The sequence below is a fragment of the Pipra filicauda genome, unplaced genomic scaffold, assembly GCF_003945595.2.
Source record: "Pipra filicauda isolate LSUMZ 115617 unplaced genomic scaffold, ASM394559v2 scaffold89_size2521313_pilon, whole genome shotgun sequence".
Taxonomy (NCBI): Eukaryota; Metazoa; Chordata; class Aves; order Passeriformes; family Pipridae; genus Pipra; species Pipra filicauda.
Window position 1 is genome coordinate 1,201,246 of NW_024105086.1, and position 24,081 is coordinate 1,225,326.

Consider the following 24,081-nt stretch of genomic DNA (forward strand, 5'->3'; position numbering starts at 1 on the left):
TGTGAAAATTATCAAAGGTGGAAAATGAATAACAAAATAGGAGTTAAACCACAAAATCATCTTTAAGCATGGCTAGGGTCAGCTTCCAAGGATTTGAAGGATCAGGACCGAAGTACCTGAAATCCAGGTAGTTTTAGGGGTTTATTTTCATCCTTTATCCGTGCTAAATACATTTTAAATTACTTCTTTAACCTTCTTGGCACCAAGCATTTATTTTGGGGAGCCTTGCTCTGCAACTACAACCCACACAGAAAGCAGGTGAAACAATGTCAGTGCACGTTTTTATTACAATGAGCACAGGAGTTAATGAGTGACAATTATACAGCTCCCTAGAGGCGTGAGCAGAGCGGTGAGCCAGCGGGGGGTCGAAGGTTGCACACAGAGACCCGAGTCCAGGTGACAGAGGTGACAGAGGAGGCACAGTGCGACGGCCCCAGCTGGGGCTTCCCTCATTCCCACTGCACTTCAGACACCATCAGGCCTTACAACAGCACTGCTCAAAGACATTCTGCTCTTGAGAAAGGTTGTTAAATCCCCTGCTAGAAATACTAAAATGTGACACTAGCTCGAGATCAGCGGTGCAAGTAAGAAAAACGAGACTGGTTGAAACAAGGTACTTTAAAAAACACAACCCTCTTTCTTATTTAAAAAAGGAAAAAACAGGTTTTAAGATACTGCAAGGTTCAAGAGTACAAAAATATTTACCTTTTAGAAATACCCAAGCCTACAATCTCATAAAATAAGTCGCAACTTAATATAAAAATCTTCATAAAAATATGGCCACCTATATTTAACCCAAGTCCTCAAACCTGTTCTGTGCTGATATATAAGGGCTTTCTTGAGAAATTTGGTACATTTAAACAACTATTCTATAGGTTAATTCTGTAATAAGTAAAAACAAGATTAAATACTGCTGTTATTAGAGAAATTACAGCTTGAGAAGGGATGAGAACATCAGGGGTCACAGGACACTGGTTACCTCATGCCATGTTACATTTATGGCAAAAGTATAACTGCAGCAAATTATTAGAAAATAGTATTTCCACTCCCAAAAGCAGTTTGGATTAATTGCACAAGTTCCTTGCATTTAAATGTTATAAAGCTTTATATTTGTGCTTGAACTTCAGGGAGAGCCCCATTCCTGTGCCAAGTGCCAGCACAAGACAACTCACCCTGAACTCTCGCAGTAAAGATGAGACACTGTGCTTTTCTTGGCCCTTACAGGAGGTGACTCAGGGCTAATTGTTATTTATAGAGGATAAAAATCAGTCTACCAGGTCTGATAGACTTTATGTGTCCAAGAAGTGCATGCACAGCCAACATATACAAAAATAAAAGGTATTACACTTTTTTCCAACAATGTAGTGTTTATAAAACAGTAGTAGCACAACTTGAAACTCTACATTTATCATCATCCAATCTACCTATGCTAAACTTTTTTTTTTAAAAAAAGCATATATCATCTGTAAGTTTCTACATTTATCATCATCCAATCTACCTATGCTAAACTTTTTTTTTTAAAAAAAGCATATATCATCTGTAAGTTTTGAAAACCAAAACACTGGTGTTTAGTTTTGTTTTGAAAAAAACGTGGTCCCCAATTAGTCCTTTTGCATTTTTAATAGCTGCAGGTAAACATCTCCAGTACAGATTTTTGAGAGCAAAGCCCCTTTAAATTTATAAATGGCACAAGGGTTTTGAGAAGCTTTTGAAACTGCAGTGAGCTTTCTCTGAAGGTGCAGAACAAAGTGGTATATATTCAAAGAAGAAATTAAATACTTTGGGAAAAATAAAACCAACACCCCAAAAGATCTAAAAAACCTGCTTATGCCCAGATACCATGAAAAACCTAAAATCTAAAACTTCATGGCACATATGGACAGGATCACTGACTTGCTAAAGCTTATGTTTCTGTTGAAAGTGGGCATGGCCCATCAGAAAGTCAGCAAACTATAGTCCTTACTCAGTGCTCGAGATTCCCCCCCCTCCCCAAAGACACAAAGCCCAAGGTGGGCTCAGGCTTTATGAAAAAGCATCAGTTTTTACAGGAACAAGTGGATCCCAGGTCCTGGGAAAAGCAAGTGACATGGAAAGCTCCTCTGATGTTCTGTTTAACCCCATGTCTTTACAGCAAAGTCTGTGTCTGCTCTGCTACAACTCAGTTCTGACCCCACTCAGTCTATGGGCTTTGGTCCCAGATTTCAGAGGAGGCCAGGATCTTTCCTTCAGGTTTGGAAAGACAGGCACCCAGTTCCCCTTCTTCCAGTCAACACACACAGTGAGAAGAACCACCAGCATTACATTTGCTAAATATTTTTTGTCCTTTAAGCAGCTTTCATCAAGTACCTGACTTACTGGAGTCACTGCTGTATTATTCCTAAGGCTCACTTCTAGCTTACTCCTCGACTTCTGTCTAGCACAGCAGGTCCCCATTTCTCAATGGGGACTGTGTCTGCTGACAAACCCCAGCAATCAGGACGCTGAATTACAGACTGAGAGTCCTGCAGGAGTAGACAGCAGCTGGTCAGTAAACTGTGTAATCTGGGGATGGTAGCACAGGGGGTAACAACTATGGTGCAATAGCATTGACTGTTGGGTTTTGTTCATTTTCCTCTGGAAGAAAAATGCATTTTGAGATGATCCTGTTCTTCTTTCAGCCCCTCTGACAGCGTGCATCCTTCTTCACAAGCGTGTCATCAGAATTTTAGGACTTTCCTTGGAACTCCTAACGCCAGTGGTTTCTTGCCCATTTCTGAAACTGAAAGCAAGTAAAAGACTGAGAACTAGAGAAGATTTTCCAGGGTGTCATCAGCCACTCCCCCCTGCCAGCGAGCACGGCTGCAATAGGCACGTTCCTCTGCTGCTGTGACCCTACAGCCCACGCAGTGCTCTGCACAGTCGCCTGGCTGGGTGGCAGCAGCAGTGCAGCAAACAATGCTTGGAATGTGAACCTCATTCAGGGACTGTAATTCAGTTACTTCAGTCTGTTGATGCAAGGAGCCTGTGAGGGGAATCTGCTTTGACTCCAGGATTTCTAGCTACAGGTCCTCAGTGCAACACTGAAAAGCCACAGGTCAGACGTGTAAGAAGTCCCTAATTATGATAGGGTATGCTGCTCTTTTTCTTAAGGAACCTGGCCAGAGAATTTTTCTTATTCTGAAAGCATGACAGCTCCTTATATTGACCAGGAATTAGATACAGGGATTCCCAGCTTTTTCAAGGTATTATTGCTTATAAGGGCAAATTCTGTTCCAGTACCAGTTCTCACTAAGCTGGGTGGTGGCTACTTGGTTAATCCAGTTTCCTTCTGCTGCTCCCAAGAATTTTCTTCACACTGTAATGGATGTGCACAGATTCCAGTGGAAATGTTTGCTCAGGGGACCCTAAATAGCCATGGTGGTGGGTCAAGAGAACTGTTGTTGCTTACAGCTAAATCATATAAACCAGAGGAAAAGCTGTCCTGGCCTCTCTCTGGCTGCCCAGAAAGAGGTAGAATGTTGAAATTTTGTCTTTAATTTGGAGTAGTATATGATGAAGTGTTTCATAATGTACATAATCCTACTAAATGGAAAGTTTAAATGAAGAGTTAAAGAGAATGAATGATAAAAAAGGATGAAAGGTGTTGGGAAATCTGAAGCAACAGCCTCAAGGTCAGCCTTGCTTTGCCAGTGCACATCAGCTCTCAGGTTCAGACACTGGAGAAATTGCATGATGTCACTGTTGAATTAACAACCCAAAAGAAAATAATCTAAGGGGCACTTTGAAAGCTTTGATGTTTTGCAGTGAAACTGAAGAAATGTTTACTGATTGGGAAGAGGGACTGGGTAGGAGCAGGCTGTGAACCCTTGTGAGGCACAGGATGAGTGGAAGCTGCCTTACCATTTCACCTTCAGCATCTGCTCGAAGCTCTCGGGCAGGGGGTTGCCGTAGCTCTCCGGGAGGAACAGGGTGAGGATCCCAATCAGCACAGTCAGGCTTCCCATCAGGATATAGGGCAGGAATCTGTCATAGGCACCTGGCAGGGCAGAGGACATGCCAACAGTACTTCATGTCCACAACCGACAAACCCACGTGGAAACTTTATATTTCAGACATTGCTGCAATGCGGAATTCATTTGGAATAATTAGCTGAAAGCTTCATAAATATCAAAGGTGAATCCAAAACTGAGTTACATCTGTTACCTGCCAGCAAACAAAGGAATTTTTCCAATTTTAAAAATTTTAAAGCTTCAACGTGTGCTCTTGGATGGCAACACCTACCAACAGTTTCATGCCAACCCCCATGTTTGTGTAGTGGCTGATAGTTTGGGGGTTTGGGGATGTTTTACATTTTCAGCTGGGCTAGCCAACATCTTTGCAAGGCAACAGCTCTGCTGGGATCACTGCTGGAGTCTCCAGCACTACACTGTCATCAGGAACCAAATCCTCTGTTAAATAATTCAATATGAGGGAATAAAATTGCTCATAAGCAACCAAGCAGCTCATCAGCTGCTGGGATTGCGTATCCTGCTGGGCTGGTGCAAAAGAAGGGAAGAGACTAATGCAGCTGAACAGGCCAGCTACAGACTAACAAGTCATTAACAGGGGAATCCTTCAATGCCTTCCTTCCTGCAAAGGGAGACAGCATCAGGCTTCCTGAGACACACGTGAGGCTCTGACCTTGGTGTACTCAGAATACTATTTTGGACTCGAAGGCAGCAGCCCCTGCCAGCAGCCTGAAGCTGGCACAGGAGTGTTTGGGCAGGATGCAAGAGCCTCAAGTCACAGCAGCACAGCAATGGAAAAGTCTTTCAGGAAAGGGATTACCAAGGAGTTAAAGTATTTAAGATCCAAAGATACCAAACTGGACTTGACAGCTTTATTTTATAGTTGGGATAGAGCAATGTGCTTTATAATGTATGGAATAAACTAGGATTAAAGTGAGGACCCCTGGGTATGTCACACTGAGCCAAAGTTTGTGATTTGATCTCTTCTGTGTTCATGAGCTGGATGAAATACAAGGTCCTAATTTAGCTGTAGCAAATAGCAGCAGCTGACAAGTTTTTCCTAAAATCCCTTAGAGTTTAGGAAACTATTTTGATGACTCCAGAGAGCGCAGATTCTGCGAATGTTCGGATTCCCACCTGGTTCACCTCCTCCTGACATACCCATCCTGGGATGTGCATGGAGAGTACCATGCAACGGATCTCCTACTGCCAGATTTCCTTACTTGCAACATCACTTCTTGTCACATTCTCCTGGGAAACTACCTGGCATCCCAAGATGTGGTTGTCATCCCAGCCACTCCATTTGCATGGTTTATAAACACCATCATTGTCCTGGACCAGCTTGGACCCACTTCAGTGATATGTGAGTGGTCCCTAAAGGAAAGAAGTGCCTGATCCTTCTGTAAAGCCCAAGCAGCTCTACTTCATTTCTGCCGTGTCTGGCAGTGAATTCAGATCCCAGGTGAGAGAAGGGACTCAAAAGACAAGAAGTGAAGGGACTTAAAGCTGAGCCTGCACTGCAGAAGCTCAGATGGCTTCTCTGGGCAGCTGTGTGGCACGAGGCAAGAAAGGCAGGATATCTCACCCAGGTAAACAAAGTAAGGAGCGATGATGCTGCCCAGCCTGGACGCCGTGGAAGTGGCTCCCACTGCCATGTTCCTCACCAGGGTTGGGTACAGCTCCACGTTGTAGACATAGAGCATTGAAAATGCAGCTGTGATGCCAAACTTCCCGAGCATCACCAGACCAACAGAGAGGACATTGAGATCTGGAGGAGACAAAATAAAATCAAGGTCAATATACAACACTCTGTGCTTATTACTTGTATTTCTTCTACGTCCAAAAGATTATATTGCTGGTCTTTTTCTTAAAGGTTGTGGGTTTGGTATTGTTGTTTTTTTAAAAAATTACACAAAGTATTAACCCATCCCTGGATGGCTTGGCTCCAAACTTCCCACTGAGCATAATGTAGCTGTTCAGGTTATTTTGTACTTTCCAGATTTTGCTTGTCTCCAAGTAAAACAGCATTTTTTAAATGGAACAAAACTTTGGATTACATAGCAATAAAGCACAAGCTTAAATCCACCCCTTTTTTGCAAAATCCTGTGGAGATTTACACACAGTGAAATGTGGATGCAGGTTTTTTCAGTCTGGATGCACAACCAGATAAATCACAGTACGCTTTGGGCTCTCATGTTAGAAGCTGGTTCCCCTGCACTATATAAAGCTCAGTAACCTGACACAATAAATGAGAGTTGAGCATGACTCAGCATATACATATGCAATAAAAAAAAATTAAGGCTGCAAGGGATCAGCATAACCTTGGCCTCAAATTCTTAATTCGATGCCGGTTTCCAGTGGTTTTGCAGAACTGGTACAGAGTACCCTCAACTGTTCTGAATATTTTATATACTAGAACCACGTATTGAATTTTGTACCTGTAGGAACCAGCTGAATGAAGAGGACAACACTTCCCCCTAAAAATAAGGTGCCAGACAAGGAGTAGCGGCGCGGGAGGGAGCGGAGGAGGAGCCAGGCGATCACATAAGCTGGGACTTCAATCACAGCCGAGAGGAAGCAGTTGAGGTAGGCATCTCCATGCCAGTCTGGAGTGCTGAGGGACAGGCCAAAGTAACCAACTGACGTGAAAAACCTGAGAAAAGCAATAAATCCAAATCATTCCAGAAACAGCAGTCTCTGAACGCCTCCAGTGTTGCCTCAGGTGTTGTTACAAATATAGGATGTCGGAAAGCGTTGCCACAGGTATCGTGGCTTAAAAAAATCTCAGTGGCAACCCCATCTTTCTAATTCTGTCATCTCTTCCAGTGGCCACATCCACAGCAGCTTGAAGAGACCTTGGATTTCTCTGTCCTTCCTGCACACACTACACCAAGTAAAAGGCTTTGTGGAAGTCGTTCACAAAGGCTTTTCATTGCAATGGACTCAACAACACAATGGAATGACTCTTGCAAGCTTCCCATGCCAACTACTTTCCTACTTGTAGCCAACTCCAGTGACAGGATCTCCCCCCCTCAGCAGTTCCGTTACAACTTATTTAATCTTCACAAGAGAGCTGGATGTTCAGGTCTCAAATCTCAAGAGTGCCTCACTATGGCATGCCAAGTGTGCTAGCCAGTTCCTTTCTGCTGGGGAAATATGGACAGAAAAGGGTGCTGGTTTGTCTACATGGTATTATTGGGTCCTCATTCCTCGTGGCTGCCCAGGCAGGGACCAAGATCTCCCTGAGATGGGCACTGTACAGACACAGAACAAAAATGCTGGCCATGGGTCTGCTTCTTGTTATGCTACTGAGTTGCTGCCTTTGCTTCAAGAAGAACATTTCTCTTCAAACAGAGATTACAGAGATGGGAGCATCTTAAAAAAAAAGAAAAGGAACATAATCTAAAATAAACAAGTTTTTACATATGGTTTCTTAACTATTTTACATCGAGGCTACTGTCTCCAGATCCTTGGGTATTAATGCTGTGTGGGAGTGAGGACATTGAGGGCCATGTACCAGCCAAGGACCATGTGGAGATGGGCTCCAAGGCTCAGACTTCTTATCTAAACCTGTGGCATGTGCCCTCAAATCAGTAACTGTTTTATTGCCTGGGTACTGTAGGAATACACATTTCCTTACCACAAAAGTAATGACATAATAGTAATAGTTGCAATGTTTCGGGTTCGAAATAGGTCCAGAAGGATAGCCTTCTGCTGCTGCTGAGGCTTCGAATCCTGCATCTGAAGGAAAAAGGAAAACAAAACCGAAAAAATTCCCACACACCTAAGAGCAAAACAACCTCTGCTACCCACAAGCCGGGCAGTTACGAAGTTACAGCTATCAGGGGATAACCAGGCAGCCCAAGGGCCACGTCTGCCCCGGGGTGGGCAGTCCTTAGGTAGAGCTTGTCTCTGCACCCAGCTGCACTCGTGGGAGATTCCACTTTTTTGTTAAAAAAAAATAAATAAAAAAATAGGTAATGCTGAGACAGCACACACTGACTAATTAGAAAGGAGTATCAGCTGACCAGACAGATGAATTCACATTTTCTTAGGGATGTCACACTCTGCTTCCAGGAGTAACCTCGTTACCAAAGGCATTTTTCTGTGTACTGTCCACTCAACTCTTCTGTTCGACCTTCACAAACAATGTGAAAAAACCGCAGGAAATCACCAAGTTTTGCTGCCTGCCAGCACCTGACAGGGAGGGCAACAGATGCCAGAGGTTGGTGAAGTGGCCAGAGCACAGCATGGGAGCATCCACCACCTCAGATCAGAGTCGGAGGGTCCTGTTTGAGGCTTGAGGCAGCAATCTTCTGGGAGGCATTAGGGTGCCCCTCTGCCTGCACACTTTGACTTGCCAGGGCAAAGCCAGCACTTGTGTCCAGGCTTCCCCCCAGGCTGAAAGAGCAAACCACCCTGGCTCTCCCAACAGGGCTACCCAGGAGATTTCCTTTCCTACAAAGAGAGGATGGTTTCTGAGGAATGTCTTCCTAGTAATGTTTGAAAAATACTTCCAGCGGAGGATGTAGAGCGCAGACATCATCCTCAGGCTTTTGAGGACAGACACTGTGGCACACAAAATCTCCATGAGGTAAAGGACAGTTGAGCTGCTGCTTGGTCTCAAAAATACGTGGGAGTGATGAAATGCTGCAACCTGAAAAAGCCACCTCCAGTTTGAATGCATGAAGATGAAACACAGTTTGAAACACATCCGAGCACTGGCTGTGAAGGAAAGAAATGGCTTTTCCGTGGTTTCTGTAGGATGAGCTTCCCATCATTGCAATGTGCACTTCAATTTACAGTAGAACTTACACTTGGAAAAGGGATCTTCAGCCAAACTGTAAGTGGGACTCTCAAGTGCGGGGTGGTGCCCAGGGGAGGTGTCACACAGTGTCTGTGTCCCGCAGACACTGCAGAGGAGCACACGGGGCTCTGCTTTCTGCTCTACCAGGAGACACGGGGAGGCACAAAACACAGGTGCCACTATGAGGCAGCAGAGGAAGATGTGACCTACAGGTCATTGCTGACACAAGGCCGAAGAGTCGAGCTGCTGGTTCCTTTGCACAAGAAAAATCCGTGTGCCTCTTCAGGAGACGCTCCGGCGCGGGCAGAGCCACTAGAGGGGGAGATGAGCACACGAACCAACCATCCTGCCGGGGCTCTGCTGCTCCCCAGCCCTCTGGGGTGCCAGGTTTGCACCAGGCTTTCTTCTTTTAACCAACAGGTATGAAATACAAGAAAAAAACCAGTTTTGAAGAAGAGCTTGATGTTCCTCACAGCCTTCACTACCATCCTGGTTTTCAAGTGCCCTTGTAGCACTCGGGTGCTTTGACTGGTTTGTGCAACCCAAGGAGTCCCTCAGGCTCCACACAGCCCCAGCACACGTGGGTGCTGATTTAGGGCCCCCTGCACAGCCCCTCTGCAAAGGGCTGCTGTTAAACTACAAATTGCAAACACCACACCAAGCTGAAATGGGCACAAACACATCTTCCTCAGGTCTTCTCAGTGCCCAAAGGATAAAGCAATCTGGGCCACCCTTGCTTTGAAAACCACAACAAACCACTGCTGAGGAATACCATTTTACTGCACAAAACAAATAATAAAACCTCCCTTTGGGTTCTCACTTTGATCTCTCTAACCCAGCTCTTACCACATGCCAGAAGTCCCCGCAGCCTCTGAGAGCTGCTGGTGCAAACCAGTTCCCTGCTGGCACTTCCCAACAAGTCAACTGGCCAAAGGGGAAAAGTGCCAGCTAGGTAAAGCAGCAGGATGTGTGGAACATACCTCTGCAGTGTCGAAAAGCACGGCTGGGGCTGGAATGCCATTTATTTTTGCAGCCTTTCGGATAATAACTTCTGCCTCCTTATATCTTCCCTGGGAGATCAGCCACCGAGGGGACTCAGGAATGACCCTGCAATAAGTTTCAGAATAAACGACTCAACATTGTCACAAAAGTAAAAAGTTACAAGTAACATATTTGCTGTGTCTGTGAATTATGCTCTCATCTCACAGATTGCTTGCAGCAGGAGACAGCCAGCACAGAGGGACGTGGGCAGTGTAATTCAAATATATGGGATGTGGTTATTCTCATGCTAAAGTAGATGCATGCTTAGGCCTTTGTCCTCACTGGTTGTTTTTCAAGGAATAATTGATGTCCACCAGATGTCACCAGATAGACAGCAAGGATGGGGGTAGCTTAGCCAGCACTGAGCAGAAATATTCTTAGGAAACTGCACACAATGTGGAAATGCTTTAAATATGCACAGGATATATTTAAAGGTTCTGTGTCATAGGAATCTTATATACAAACCTCACAATGTTACCACAGCTCTGAGCAGGCTCTCCCGGGCAGAGAACTGGGGCAGTGTCCCCTTGCAGAGTTGATGACATTTTCTAATCAATTCCAGGCACGTGTTGAGTGAATTAACACCAAACACAGGACAGAAAATTTCACTTTTCCTCAACTAAATCCTTTGATATTAACAGGTGCTGCCTTGCTCCTTTTAGCCAGCAGCACTTTTTCCTCTCCTTGGAAAAAAGCAGGTCAGACACTCCTTTTCTGATGAACCCTAAAGGACTGACCCAAAGACAGGTCAATAATTTCAAACATCAGATGATTTATATCCAATCCTTAACCACGCATGGGACTTTCTGTGAGATGAGCTGCCTCCACTGCTCTTCTTTCTGGGCAAGCTGAGGATCCCGAGACTGCAGAGACAATGCTGGGAACCTTCTGGAGAATTTGGAAGGGAAATGAGTAAAAGAGCAACTATGGCACAGAGCAGTGGGATGTGCAAGTCACATGGCCCATGGAAGCAGTAGGTCCACGTGCCCAAATGCCAGCTAATGCCAACCTGCCCTGGCAGAGCATTGCTGGTGCACCTTGAGCCCCATATCTCCCCCCACATAAGCCCCTGACTAGAAGTTCCCTCCATGGAAACTTTCTGCATGCTTTACAGTGTGCACCCTTGAAAACCTGGCAACTCCCACCCAGTACATTTCCCAGCAGGACTCTGAAGCCATGCCCTGGGGACAGATTTCGTGTCCCTCACAGTGCCTGTTCCACAGATACCTGAGAGGCTCCCACCCAAACCTCCCAAACCAGGGAACAGCTGCTTGGTGCACAGGGAAGTGCTGCTGTGCTGAAGGAGTCTGAAACATTTCAAGTTAAATAAACGAACTGACCCTTAGACAGAATCAACCTTTAAAATCTGATGACAGCAGAGGTGGAGCTGGAAACCATTTTAAAGGATTGGTTTGAAGGCTAAGGTTAAAAAAAACCCCAAACAACTGACAAACCAAAACCAGGAGTAGAGACTTCTGGCAAGACTGGGACCTGCAGGAGGTCTTTTGGACTGTGGAAGAATGGCTCTGAATCACTTAACTGTTATATAGACATTAATTGCTCACTTACAACTTTTTCAGGAAGAAAGGGGTCCTCTGGATAATACCAAAGGAGGGAACTCTTTTTGTTATAAATTATCCCTATTTTTAGTGTGTGAGTGATACCTTGCCTTTCTTTTCCGTTTTCAAATACCTGTCTCTTCAGAAAGCAGCAGATGACCAGGGCAGGAACAGAACAAGGCTGTCTGCCCTTCCTCAATGCCTCTGCCCAGCTGAAAAGAGCAGGGCTTCAAGCACACAGCCAGCACCAGTGACTTACAACTGGCACAAGTAACCCAAACATAACATCCCCCCTCGAACCAAAGCCTCCTCAGGGCAGATAGAAAATAATAACTGCCCCCCCCAACACCCTGGTGTTCCCCAGCACCCAGCAGGGAGAGCAGGAGGGGAGGTGGGGAGCGTGGGCACTCACCACCAGAGCGGGATGCAGAACAGCCCCGGGACAGTGAGCGCCAGCAGCAGCATCCGCCAGTCTCTGATGAAGTAAGCAAACAGTGGCAGCAACATGTAGCCAAATGCAAAAAATATGCAAACTCCTAATGTAGAGAACAGAATACGAACTGATTTGCCAAGAATTTCTGTGCCTGTTTAAAACAAGGGAGGTTGGATTAGCATTTTAACTCTTTCTTTTCAAGCATGACTAAATACTTTATTGCAGTTACGAAAAAAAAAATCAGCTAAACAGTCTTAGAAAAGAGCAGCACAGCACGGACCCACCCCGTACAGAAAAGCTGCTGGGAGTGTTGGGGACCTTCAGATAAAGAAGCTACTTCTGTTTGCTTTGATTAATGCATTTGCAGAGACAGATAAGGACAGGCATGGGGGATGGCCGGCAGACTTCCAGGGGCCTTCCTGACATGCTCCCCCAGGACACAGCCTGCTCCCCCCTCTAGGACACAGCCTGCTCCCCCCTCTAGGACACAGCCTGACTCCCCCTGGACACAGCCTGCTCCCCCACTTAAACCCATCAGGATTTAAGATGCAAGTCACTGCTGGGCACTTCTGGAGGAGCAGAGGTCCGTGGACAACAGACTGACACGGGATGGAAGGATGTGAATTTACAGTGAGGGGAACTGGGAACAAATGTCACATCTATTTCTTGGAACAGAAGGAAGGTTGGAATGTTGGATCAGCACATCACAGGCTGAAGGACACAACCAGGGAAGATACCATCTTCTAGTAATGCTACTCTTCCAGGAGCCGGGCAGCAGTCACTGGAAGCATCCTACAGCCACTGCACCATGCAGCAACCTAAGATCTAGTCATAAAAACTGAGGCTGTTCTAAGGCTTCAAAAGCACCTAAATTCTTTTACAATAAAAAAACCCTTCTTTTACAATAAAACACTTAGCCACTGCTTAGTAAAATCCACAGATGCCCTCAGGTCCACCTCACCCCTCCTTGAGCTCCCAGCCCCAGGGCTACAAGAGCTCTCCCTCACATGAGGAGCACTGCAAGGGCTGGAACTCTCACACTTTGATCTGGACTCAATTAAAAAGCAAAGGACACTGAGCAAACAGGAGGGGCTCAGAAAGTCTGGAGAATGTGCTTTGGTTGTGCAACATGGTAAGAACTCCAATGTTTAATATTGCTGAGAAGATGGAAAAAAATACTCAAGACTGAAAATTCCTCCTAAGAGTTACAAGAATTCTCATTTTAGAAACCTGGGTTAACTGAATAAAGTCACGCTAAGAAAACTGAAAATAACAACTTGTTGGGCTAAAACAAGTGTGGGGGGATAAAATATACCATCTTCCTCTATTGATTGCTCTTGTTTAGATGGGCTGTCTTGGGAGAGGTCTGATATTTGAAACATCAGTTTATACCTTTAAACATTACACTGTCATTTGTGACAATTCAAAGCCAGTATGATATCTGTCAACTCCAATTCCCCTATCTCCTGCCTCTCCTCCCTCATTCTGCTGGCCAAGGAATAACAGCTCTAGGACAATACCAACATGCCTTCACAAATCTCCATTTTTTTATAGTCCCAGAGCACAACAGTTCTGAACACAGAAAACTGGGGCCTAAAGGTAAAAGAGAAATCAACATTCTCTACAGAATTTCACCAACAGCTTGGGGTGGAACTATTCCCACAAAGGTGGGCAGCAGTAGTGCCAAGGGCAGGACGAGCCTGGGTGGCCAAGGATGCTGGAACAGGGTCTGAGCCACACGTGGGAAGGCAACACAGGTTTGGATGCTGAAAGCTGCAATGACAAGGGAAACCTCTGCTGATGTGGCCACTTGAAAAAAGACAACCCTGCCCTTTGGGCTGGAGGGTGGCAGGGCTGCAGCACAGCCAGAGCCAACAGGGCCTTTGCAGGTGGTGGTGCTGCTGCCCTGGTGAGCCCTGACTGCTGTCAGATGAAACATGGGGAGCATCTCCAGCACATCCCATAATGAGCATGGCCTTTCTTAAGGAGTTACCTCTCTTTCTATGGGCATATTCTCCTATCCAGCACCTCTATCACATGCAGCTCCCTGGAAGCTCCTGGGTTTGCCCTGCCATGGGCAGAGGTCACAGAGCTCACTGGGGCACATCAGCTACGCAGGGTAGGGGGAGAAGGACCATCCCCTGTCAGTGCCCTCCTCCTTACCCATGACAGGCAGCTGATGACTCACTTAAATGAGGAAGCCAATGTCTAAGTTAGTTTAGATGCCCTTAGAACCAGGCTCGAGGCTGCCAGGGAACAGCCAGCACTGATGACAAGTGCCCCAGGGAGCCACCGCTGCTCCTACGACTCGACAGAAAAGACGATGCCATGAGACAACACAAGGGGGCAAGGGCCAGCAAACTGCAGCTGAGCAATTCAACAAGCCTGATGTCCTCGGGGAGACCCCGTCCCCTCTCTCAGCAGCAGGAGCATTTGGCTCCAGGCCCTCCCTTGCAGCTTGGCCTCTGCTGAGCCCTGAGGCAGCATCCCAATCCACATCCCGCTGGGTACCACATTCCTGCCTGACCAGAACCTGCACCCCTGTGCTACACAAACCCCATGTGCTCCCAGGAGGATTGTCAGCCAGGCCAGCTCCTGACCCAGTGCTGCACCTCCCAGCCTTGGCTCCAGCTCCATCAGCCCAGCACAGGAGTCAGCTCCCAGCACAGTGGGAGCAGTGGCAGTGGTGACAGCAGTGGCAGCAGCAGTGGCAGTGGTGATGGCAAGAAGGGATCTCCCTGCTGACAGCCTGACCTTAATCCTCCCTCCACACTGGCAGTGGTGACTCACAGCTGCCTGGGGACATGGTGCTGTATCCCCTCCACAGCACTGACTTCATATTATGCCCTTCTGCTCTATTTTTACCCCCATTAAAGCCTCATGTGTAGAAAAGACCAGCATTAACTATTAGTATACAATTTTAATCTAGCTCACATTATGATCTACAAATTGTAATGCTGGCACCAGTGGCTTAAAAACAGCCATAAATATGTATGTGCACATTTTAAAGACAGCTCTTGCAAATCCCAGTTCCCCCCTGACCTGCATCACTGATCCCCACAATCTGCCCCTGCAGCTGCCTTTCCCAAAAACCCTGTGCCCAGTGGGAGACACTTGGGGTCCCCTTCCCCATGGGCTCTTCCCTTCCCTGCAGGGTCCCCAGGCAGTGACTGCAGCCACGCAGCCTCCCAGAGCTGCTGGGTCCTTCTTCCTACACTCCCTGTAGAAAAAAACCCAAACCTTAGCTTCTAAAATTAGGGACTTTATCACTAATCTCAACACTGAGACCAGTGACTTTGTAGCTCCTGGGGCTCTGACACCCACCCAGCTTCCCTGACATTCCCTGTGTCTGGAAGCACTGGTTTGTGCCAAGGTTTTGCACCAGGTATGCACTGACCCCTCTGCAAAGGGGTGCAGAGGCAGGGAAGAACCCAAATGCTTCCTCTTTTTCAGACCTGCTGCTGCTAAACCCTCAACACTGCCTTGAATGTCTTCTCCAAAGAGGAAGGAAATGGATGTTTATCTAGACTCTTCCTGCTCTCTTCTTTTTCTCTCAGCCTACAGAAACTATGGGCTTTAAAGGTCCAAGACCAAAAAAAATCATAGTGGTTTAAAGTAGGAATTGTACCAGTGAAGATTTACCACTGTCTAACTAAATAATGCAGGTTCGGGGGGGGAAATAGTAACAATACATTAAGCAAACATTTAATCTAATGCAGACATATTCATACCCAGTATGAAGGCCACCACGTAGTTTGAGATCTGTCCCATCCCCACTATGAGGAAGAGCACTGTGAACATCTCCCAGCTGGTGGAGAAGATCTGCAGGAAGCTGAAGCCAGTCTGCACAGCCATCGTCAGAAAAAGGATGCTCTTCCTGCCAAACCTTTGGTAAAAGATAAAGATTATTACTGAAAGAGCAGGTATTTATGGAGGGGGCTATGTAAGAGGGCACAAGGGAGCACAAAGTGATGAAGCTTAGCACAACCTGAAGTTTTGTTCATCTTAAACAATTTTATTCTTTTCATATGCACTAAAAAAAATATTAAAATTCCCAAGACTCAGGAAACAAACCAAGAAGAAAAATTAAAAGCAGAAACTTCAGGGAGCCATCAGACAGAGACTAAGGAGACAAGGCAACAGTACAATAGGGAGACACATGAAGATTGCCACACAAAAGTTAGGAGATGTCACATTACTGACAGAGATCCCACAACAATCCAAGGAATAGCTCGTGCAGGAGGGTGTCTGAGCCCTGGGAGAGGCTGCCTGGCTGTGCTGCCACCAGGGCACACACACTCCCTCAGATGCTCCCAGTGGGCACATGGCACCAGTGGGATTTAGTGATTATCTCGTCTCCCTTTCAAACAGTAACAGCAACTGACTTCTGCACTGGGGCAGGAGTCAGGAGATTAAATTCGGATCACATGGAATTTAATGCTAGAAGCTTTAGGATTAAGACTCCCAATGAGTTTTGAAACCCCTCTCCTAAGAGCCCAGAGGAACACTGCTGCCTTATGATATCCTCATTCCCAGGCAGAACCAAAGCAGGATCAGGGATCCCACTATAGTGGTGTGGACATAGGGTTGAGGGCTGTATGGAGAGGGCAGCAGAGAATTGCAGAGAGAGTGTATTTTCTGCATTCAACACTCGTAAGGCCAAAATGTCAACACTGCTCAGATAATGATTAAATGCCTGTAATGATTTTTTTGATACTTTACGTAGTGAGATGGTGCAACACAACTGCTATCCATTTACAGGTTACCTGCTTTTTTCTTCCTCTTGGATGTGCTTACTCTATTTCCAGCAAATCAGCTCTCCTATGCAGAGCTTCCATTCAAAGGGCAAGTTTCTATCCTGCAGCTCTAAGGAGGGATTGTCAGTTAATGTGTGACAAAGAGCAACATCTTTGTCAGATAAAGAAACAATTGCAGATCAAGGGATTTTTGAAGGAGCCAGGGCAGTTACCCCATTTTGATCAAAAGCTCAGAGAATGGCACATTTAACTCCTTTACCCCTCCTAAAAACAAAGCCCGGGCGTGGCCCCGGGGTTGCCCTGCCCACGGCGTTACCTGTCCGAGAGCTGCCCCGAGACGAAGGAGCCGATGAGGACCCCCACGAAGAACAGGGAGGTGGTCAGGGGGGCTTTCCAGTCATCCTCACACACCAGGTTCCACTGCAAGACAAGAGCCTGACTCAGACACAGCCACAGCGCTGGGCACGGGGGCCACTGGCTGGACACTCACACATCTCCAGGCAATTTAATTCCATTTCCCCACGCCACGTTTCCACCCATCGCTGGCACTGCTTTCTCAGTCAGGGTCGCTGCTGGAATGCCCTGCTTTAAAGCACAGGAAAAAAAGGGAAGGTGGTTCCCTCCCCAGGCAACTCCATGAGGCCAAAACCCCTCAGGTGTTTGACAGGACCCCATCCCCGCTGAGGGGGGAGCAGCCAGCAGTGCCAGGCCTGATGGAGCTGGTGTGTGCAGCCCCAGGGCTGCCCTGGCCCTGTTTCCAGCACAATCCCCCACCAGACCCCCGGACCTGGCTCTCCATGGCCCGAGATGTTCCCACCAGTGAAGCAGAGCAATGGAGATGGGTGAAGAACTGTCCTGGCTAGGGACAGCTTCCAGTTACCTGACCTCTGCCAGCACAAAACCTGCTGCATTTCAGTAACCTCTGGGGTTGGCAAAACATATGCAAGAAGAGGCACAGAATGAAATCTCTTCTCCTGCACTGATGTGTTACCAAATTCTGTTCCATCTCATAACCTGCACCACTGACTTGCTGCCCATCACTCAGCCTCATGACTGGAGTTGGCTGGGGCTGGAGATTTGGGACAGAAGCCAACATGGAAACTTCCACCTAAAACTACTCATAACCCCAGACAAGGTTTAAAAAAATAGCAATGGCATCATGAGTCTCTGTCCACCGAAGTTACAGCTGAGCGTGTCTCTGCCACAGCTTGTTCCCATCCTGGTGACTAATCTCCTGGTTAAGGCATGCCTGCCAGGAACACTTAGGGATAGGCTTCAAACATGTCAGTCTCAGATCAGATAATACTACCATAATGGTAATCTAATTAGCTCACAGATCAAAGTATGGCATAATTTTAATAATTAGCCACGGAGAGCGGGGCATCGCCTGCCCCAGCACACACCCTCTGCTCAGGGAGCCCTCGGGCCAAGCCCAGGCAAAGGCAGGGGGTGGAGCAGAATCCTGCCCTCAGGGCTGCTCTGGCTCCTCACTCAGCCACAGGCTACAACAAGGAGCAACTCTTGTGTTACAGAGACACCAGGGTGCCATCAGATGGCACCAGAGTCCTGCCAAAACCAAACCCCCCCTGGCCTGGTGGCTGAGCTTCGCTGCTGCTGCACAACAGGCAGGTAAACCCCAAAGCAAGGGGGGGTGTGGTTTGATGCAGTTTGCTTTGGACTATAACTTAGGAAAGAGATGAAACCAATGCCCATTTTCAGGCAGAACAGAGATACACTGGCAGTGGTGGGGAGCCAGGCACCTCTGCCCTTTGCCCTGCAGGGTAACACCAGCTACATGACAGAAAAACTGAGTTTAAAACACAGCCCATGCCTCCTCCTGAGGAACACACACATCTTCAGTGCAGGAACATGGAGACTGGTGGACTGAAACGTGCCTCCAAGACTTAAATCTGATTAACAACTAAAAGAGCCCTATGGCAGCAGTTGCTGTAAGGTGTCTTCTCATCCCTGCTGGCCAGGGAGAGGTGATGAGGTGTGGCCCCCCCAGACACACACCCGTGGTGATCTTTGCTGTGTTTGGTAAGGTGGATGTGAGCATGTGGGTCAGTGGGGCTCTGGTATGTTCGAGGATGATAGCTGTGAAAAACAGATACGGGATCTGCTTCACCTGTCAGAGAAATGGAGATTTCTGTAAAGAAGTTTGGTGGAAATCAAATCCTCTATTTAAGACAAAACAAAATTCAGCTACAGGAAACAAAGCATTAAAAGTACACTGCAGAGGTGTTTCACCACATCCTGCTGCACCTCCCTGTCCCTGGGGAAAGCTGGTGACATGGCAGAGTTTGCATCTGATACAGACTATTATTAATTACCTGGATTTGAGCACCCCAGTCTGGGGTCACCAGCACAGTACCTGTTCGTAGACCTTCAGACTTGAGTCAATCAGGGTTAAGGATCAGTGTTTTTAAAATGCCTCCACGTGCCAAAGGCACTTTGGCTGCAAAGCAAACCCAGCTAAATAATAACTTGTCCATAAAACTGCATTGCCTCCTTGGTGCCAATTGCCTCCTACCCAGGTGTTCACTCTCCCTTTTCCCATGACATACTGCACAGCCAGCAAAAATTCACTGCACAGGGTCAAGTCTTTCAGATTTGGGGGATGTGATAAAGAGCACCCAGCAGTTGGTTTTCTGGAGAGGGGCTGCTGTCTGCAGCAACTCACTGCATGTGGCCAGAACACACACAAACACACCAAGTCCATCCGGCTCCAAATATGCCTTGGAGTGAAGCTGCTGAGTGAACAAACCCCACCACCTATTTTAGGACCTTGGCAATGCAACCCTACCCCACAGGTACAGCTCATCTCCCCAGTGCCACCTCCCACCCCACAGACACTGGCTCTGGCTGAGGCTCGTGCCCTGGCACTGCACAGGGATCAAGCACATGTTGACACGGGGAGGTTTCACTCCTGCTCCAATGTAGAGGGAAAAGTGAAAAGTAACTTATTTGACCTCCTCCTCAGAGGCTGCATCCATCACAGCCAGCACCACACATGGGCATGGGAGCTACAGCCACAGCTGAACTATCTACAGCTACAACTTCCAAACTGTCTCTACTGGACTAATTATTCATTAACCAGAAAATAAGTAATTCTGAAATGTCCCTAGCTAAGCATATTGGAGAGCAAAGTTCATGTAAGGTTCCAAAGAAGAGCTCTGAATGCAGGAATAGGAGCTGCTCAAGAACACTGTTATTACATCACTTAATTCCCATCAAATCCCTCCAACCCTTTCCCACAGCAGTGGGTGGAAAAGCTTTCTGAAAAACTGAAACTACTGGATAAGGTGTCCTGACTGCCTGAAGAGACCCAGCCACCTGCATTCTCAGTCAGAAATCACTCATTAACCCTCCTGAGAACCAGCCCACTCACATCAGAGGAGAAAACACTAATGGAGCCTTGTGTAAATGGCCAGGGCTGTAAACCAGGGAAAATCTGAGCTGGTTTACAAGAATAAATCTGAAGATGAATAACTCAAGAGGTATTAATTATTCACAGATGGCTCCATCCTGCTCCCTGAGCACAAGGTCCAGCAATGAGACCAGCTCTGCTTGGTGCACAAGTGATGAGCACAGGCACCTCCTGCCCGTGCACAGGGTGTGTTCCCGGGGCTGGGCAGGGCTGCTCTCCACTGATGGAAAAATCCATAAGGGAACAAAAAGACCTTTAGATGCCTTCAAACCACAGTAGCTCCTACCCAGCCTCTCGTCTCTGCCAGTTCCAAAAGCTTCTAATTTCTGCCTTTGCTGACAGTCAGTGCCAGGGCTGGGACAGGGACTGAGCAGGGTGGCACAGGTGACAGGAGAGCAGCCCCAGTACAGCCCCTGGCACTCACCCTGCCCCTCACAGGGGTCTCTCAGTGTGTCTGGGGCACACACCATGCCCAGGGTGTCCCAGGGAGCAGTGCTGGGTGACAACCCGCCTCAAGGGAACTAACTGGATGCTGATGCCCTGCTCCAAAGAGCAGAACTGGTGCTGGTGCTGGCCCTTGAACCTCCAATTAGTGTCAGCTCTGAGCATCGTGATCTGGAAGTAAAACATTAGTAGGTTAAGTTCCAGAAAAGAACACCAATGAGCAGGGCCTGGGAGCCTGCCAAGGGGAAAAGGGAGCCCTGCAGCCCCTTCACCTCAGCTGTGGGATCACACTGGACCCCACAGTGACCCACATTTCCACCTGCTCACCATCACACTCAGAGCCTCTTCCATGTCACCCTGGCCTGATGGTCACCTCTTCACCTGTGCTGTGGGCACGGTCACTTCTGCCCATCATCTCCATTTTCAGACAAGCAGATGACTGAGTCTGTGAGGACACGTTAAACCATGGCAACAGAGAACCCCAGACCAAGTAACATGGGTGCTGAGCTGGCATCTCCCAGTTCCCTTCAAGCAGCAGTAATAACAGGATTTCATGCAACTGCACGAATCAAATTAAATCTCCAGCAATTAATCCTGTGCCATCAAGTTCTGCTCCTCAACTGAGTTTTTGAACTGAAGCTGTTTCTTCCCTGAGCTCTCCTGATGGCATGTCCTGGCTTGTCTTTCCTAATACAGAGAAAAATATTGGGTACAAAAATAAACATCTCAAATTTAACTGAACTGCCTCTTTTCAGCATTTCATCAGTGCCTGTTTTCCTTGTTTTGAAACCAAATTCTGTATTTTTTCCAAATGTCCATGACAATTTTAAAACAAAACAAGTATCCTTCTTTTCCATCTGGCTTACAGATGGGAACCTGGCACTTGGTTTCCATCTCTGGATGTGCTATTGCCTCTCTGGCACACCCCAAGCCTTGTGGCAAACCCCACTGCTGTGTCCCATCTGGATCCCACACAGAATGCTCTTGTTTGGCATCTGCCAACACAACTTATTTACTGGTCATTAAGAAGTAATCACATTTCTCCTCCTTTTGCTTAATTTACTGCCTCTCTCAGAGCAAGCACCAACTCCAAACCAGAGCCTATGAATTCACAGACAGCCCAGGATAAACTGGCCTCCCTCTGGCAGTGAGTGTGGCACTACCTCTGCCAGTGGTGACTACCAGGCACCCACCAGGCAGCCGTGCCAGCCCACGGGTTACAGCTGGGCATGTCTGTGTGCAGCGTGGGCAGCACCCACGGCCAAGCAGCTCGACCTGGTGTCATGAGGGATCCCCGACTGCCAGCACAGCAGCAAGAGGTGTCACCTGTGCCAGTGACTTTGCTTCGGGCAGGTTGGAGGTTGGCACACCCTGCCCACGTCCTGCCCTCCTGGCATGTGGCTGAGCCCACCTCTGCCCACCCCCAGCACAGACCCTCCTCCCGTGTCCCCAGGGCACAGACCCCTCGCCTCTCCTTCAGGACCTTTCCCGGCTGTGCCACTGGGCAATGTTTTTTGGTAGCAGCTGTTGCTGAGTCACAGGACTCGTGAGGAGGGTTACACAGCCACTCCCTGTCACGCAGCCCGAGGGTGAGCCATCAGTGCCTGACCAGGGCAGCCCTTGGCTACCTGGGACACGCTGAAGGACCGCGGAGCCTGCCAGGGGCCAAGTCCAAGCATTGCCTGGCATAAGGGTGAGCCCTGGAACCTCTGGAAGCCCTTGCACAATGTAGAAGAGCAGCAGCAATCCTGCAGCTGTAGCGGAATCAGTCTCGTTCTCTAACAGAGCTCCACGCTCCCTGCCCGCACGGGCAGAGGCAGAACAGCACGACCCTGCCACCACACCGCCAAACGAGCGCTTATGTGACCTGTCACCGCTGAGGTTCTCACAAGACACCCCTTACAGACGACGCCCCTGCAGAGCCTTACAAACCCTGCCTGGCTGCCCCGGGTCAGGCTCCGGCAGGAGCGACAGAGCACCTGCCTCGCCCCAACCCACCCATTCCAGCACCGACGGCCACCGAGACCACGGCAGGGCACGGGGTGCGGGGCCAGCGAGAGCCCACCCTGCTCTGGCCACAGCCGGGCTGGCTGTGTGTTTATGGGACCGCGTCCGCGTCCCCTTCACCGCTGCACCGAGAACGAACAATCCCATCGCATACACAGTTCACCGGGACGGTCAGCGTGTGGCAGAAGGAAACTATCACGCTTCTATTTTCAGCCTCTGCCTCCCCCTCCACACAAACATCTCTCCGAGCAAAAACAAACTGGAAAACACAGCTGAGATGGCGAAGGCGAGCGGCTCCTCCAGCAACCTTCACCCCCGGCATCCCTCCCGCTCCCCGCAGCATCGTGCCCAGACGGACCTTTCCCACAGGCGCTTCACCCGCTGGCTCCTGCTCCCTGTGCACCCTCCCCAAGGCAGAAGAAGCCACCCCAGGGCCGGGCACAGCCCGAGGGTGGGATGTCCCATCCCCGCGCACCTCGGTGACGATGGTGGAGCGGTACACGTCCCGGCTGTACTCCCAGCCGTCCAGGCACGGCTCCTGCTCCAGCGTCTCCAGCTCCACGTCGGAGCCGGGCCGCAGCCCCAGCGCCGAGAAGTTGGCGAGCGCGGCCAGGCGGTAGCGGCGGCAGCGGCTCGGGGCCGCCCGCCCGTCCCGCAGCTCCAGCGGGATGCTGGCGTTGAGCCACTCGCCGCTCAGGTTGGCCCCGCGGGGCACGGCGCACCGGTGCTCGGGGGTGCCGGCCAGGAACACGGCCGACATCCCGTTGAAGCCGTTGGGGATGATGCTGGCGCTGAGCAGGAAGAAGATGAGGCGCTGGAAGAGGCCCCACTCGCCCAGGAAGGCGGTGACCGCATCGTAGTCGCGCATGGCGAGCGCGGGCTCCGCGGCTGTCCCGCGGCTCCGGGCGCTCCGAGGGGGCGGCCCCGGCCCGGCCCGGCCCCCCCGGGGCGGTGCGTCCTGTCCCGGCCCCCGGGCCGGCCGGGGGTTCGCTCCGACCCCGCCTCCCGCGGCATCCCCGGAGCCTCCCCGGGCACCGCGTGGGCACCGGCTCCGGAGCCTTCCCGGGAGGCGGTTCCCGTTTTTTTCCATTTCACCCGTTTATTTCCCTGGGCACCTGCGGCCGCAGCCGCGCCGGGCGGTGCCGGTACCGGCGGGGCGAGATCAGCGCCCGGGGATCGCCCGGGGGCGATGGCCCCGCCGCCCCCAGCTCGCCCCCAGCCCCGAATCCACCTCTTTCGGGGACCCACGCCAGGCTTCCCCTGTGTTGCCGCTGCAAGATGGAGGCACAATCGCACCATCCCTGCGGCAGCGGGCACAGCCGGGAATCACGGGACCGGTTAATGGACAGGGACCTGCATCAGCGATCCATCAGATGGGAGCTGGGGGGGGGCTGCCGGGGCCGGCGGGGTCTCTCTCCCTGCAGCACCCCACGAAACGTAAGAGCCAGCAGTGATGTGATCCCTCCTACACACCGGCACAGAGGAAAACAAGGATCACGCAGCTGTAGGAATGAAACGTGCTCACAGCCCCTGAAATTCCGTCCCTAACTGCAGCCCTTTGCTTTTCCCCAGCAGTGTTTATTCTCGGCAGCTGACAAGGTCAGCCGTGCCTGCCCA

At 49.2% G+C, this 24,081-nt stretch overlaps 1 protein-coding gene across 3 annotated transcripts; it reads right to left on the reverse strand.

The window, feature by feature from the left end:
- Positions 1-262: 262 nt before the first annotated feature.
- SLC22A4 (solute carrier family 22 member 4) lies at positions 263-23,664 on the reverse strand. 3 transcript variants are annotated; one of them, XM_039390978.1, is made up of 11 exons: positions 23,580-23,583; positions 22,940-23,344; positions 16,900-17,003; positions 15,558-15,712; positions 11,806-11,977; positions 9,774-9,900; positions 7,627-7,727; positions 6,425-6,639; positions 5,572-5,754; positions 3,880-4,015; positions 263-2,758 (listed from the first exon to the last, which is right to left on the reverse strand). In XM_039390978.1, the coding sequence occupies exons 2-11, from the start codon at positions 23,330-23,332 to the stop codon at positions 2,683-2,685; spliced, it is 1,662 nt and encodes a 553-aa protein (XP_039246912.1). In that variant the 5' UTR covers positions 23,333-23,344; positions 23,580-23,583; the 3' UTR covers positions 263-2,682. The 3 variants fall into 3 exon arrangements, with proteins under 3 accessions (XP_039246912.1, XP_027603429.2, XP_027603428.2); XM_027747628.2 differs by having other exon boundaries at positions 11,806-11,929; positions 22,940-23,664; XM_027747627.2 differs by having other exon boundaries at positions 22,940-23,664.
- Between the last annotated feature and the right edge of the window lie 417 nt (positions 23,665-24,081).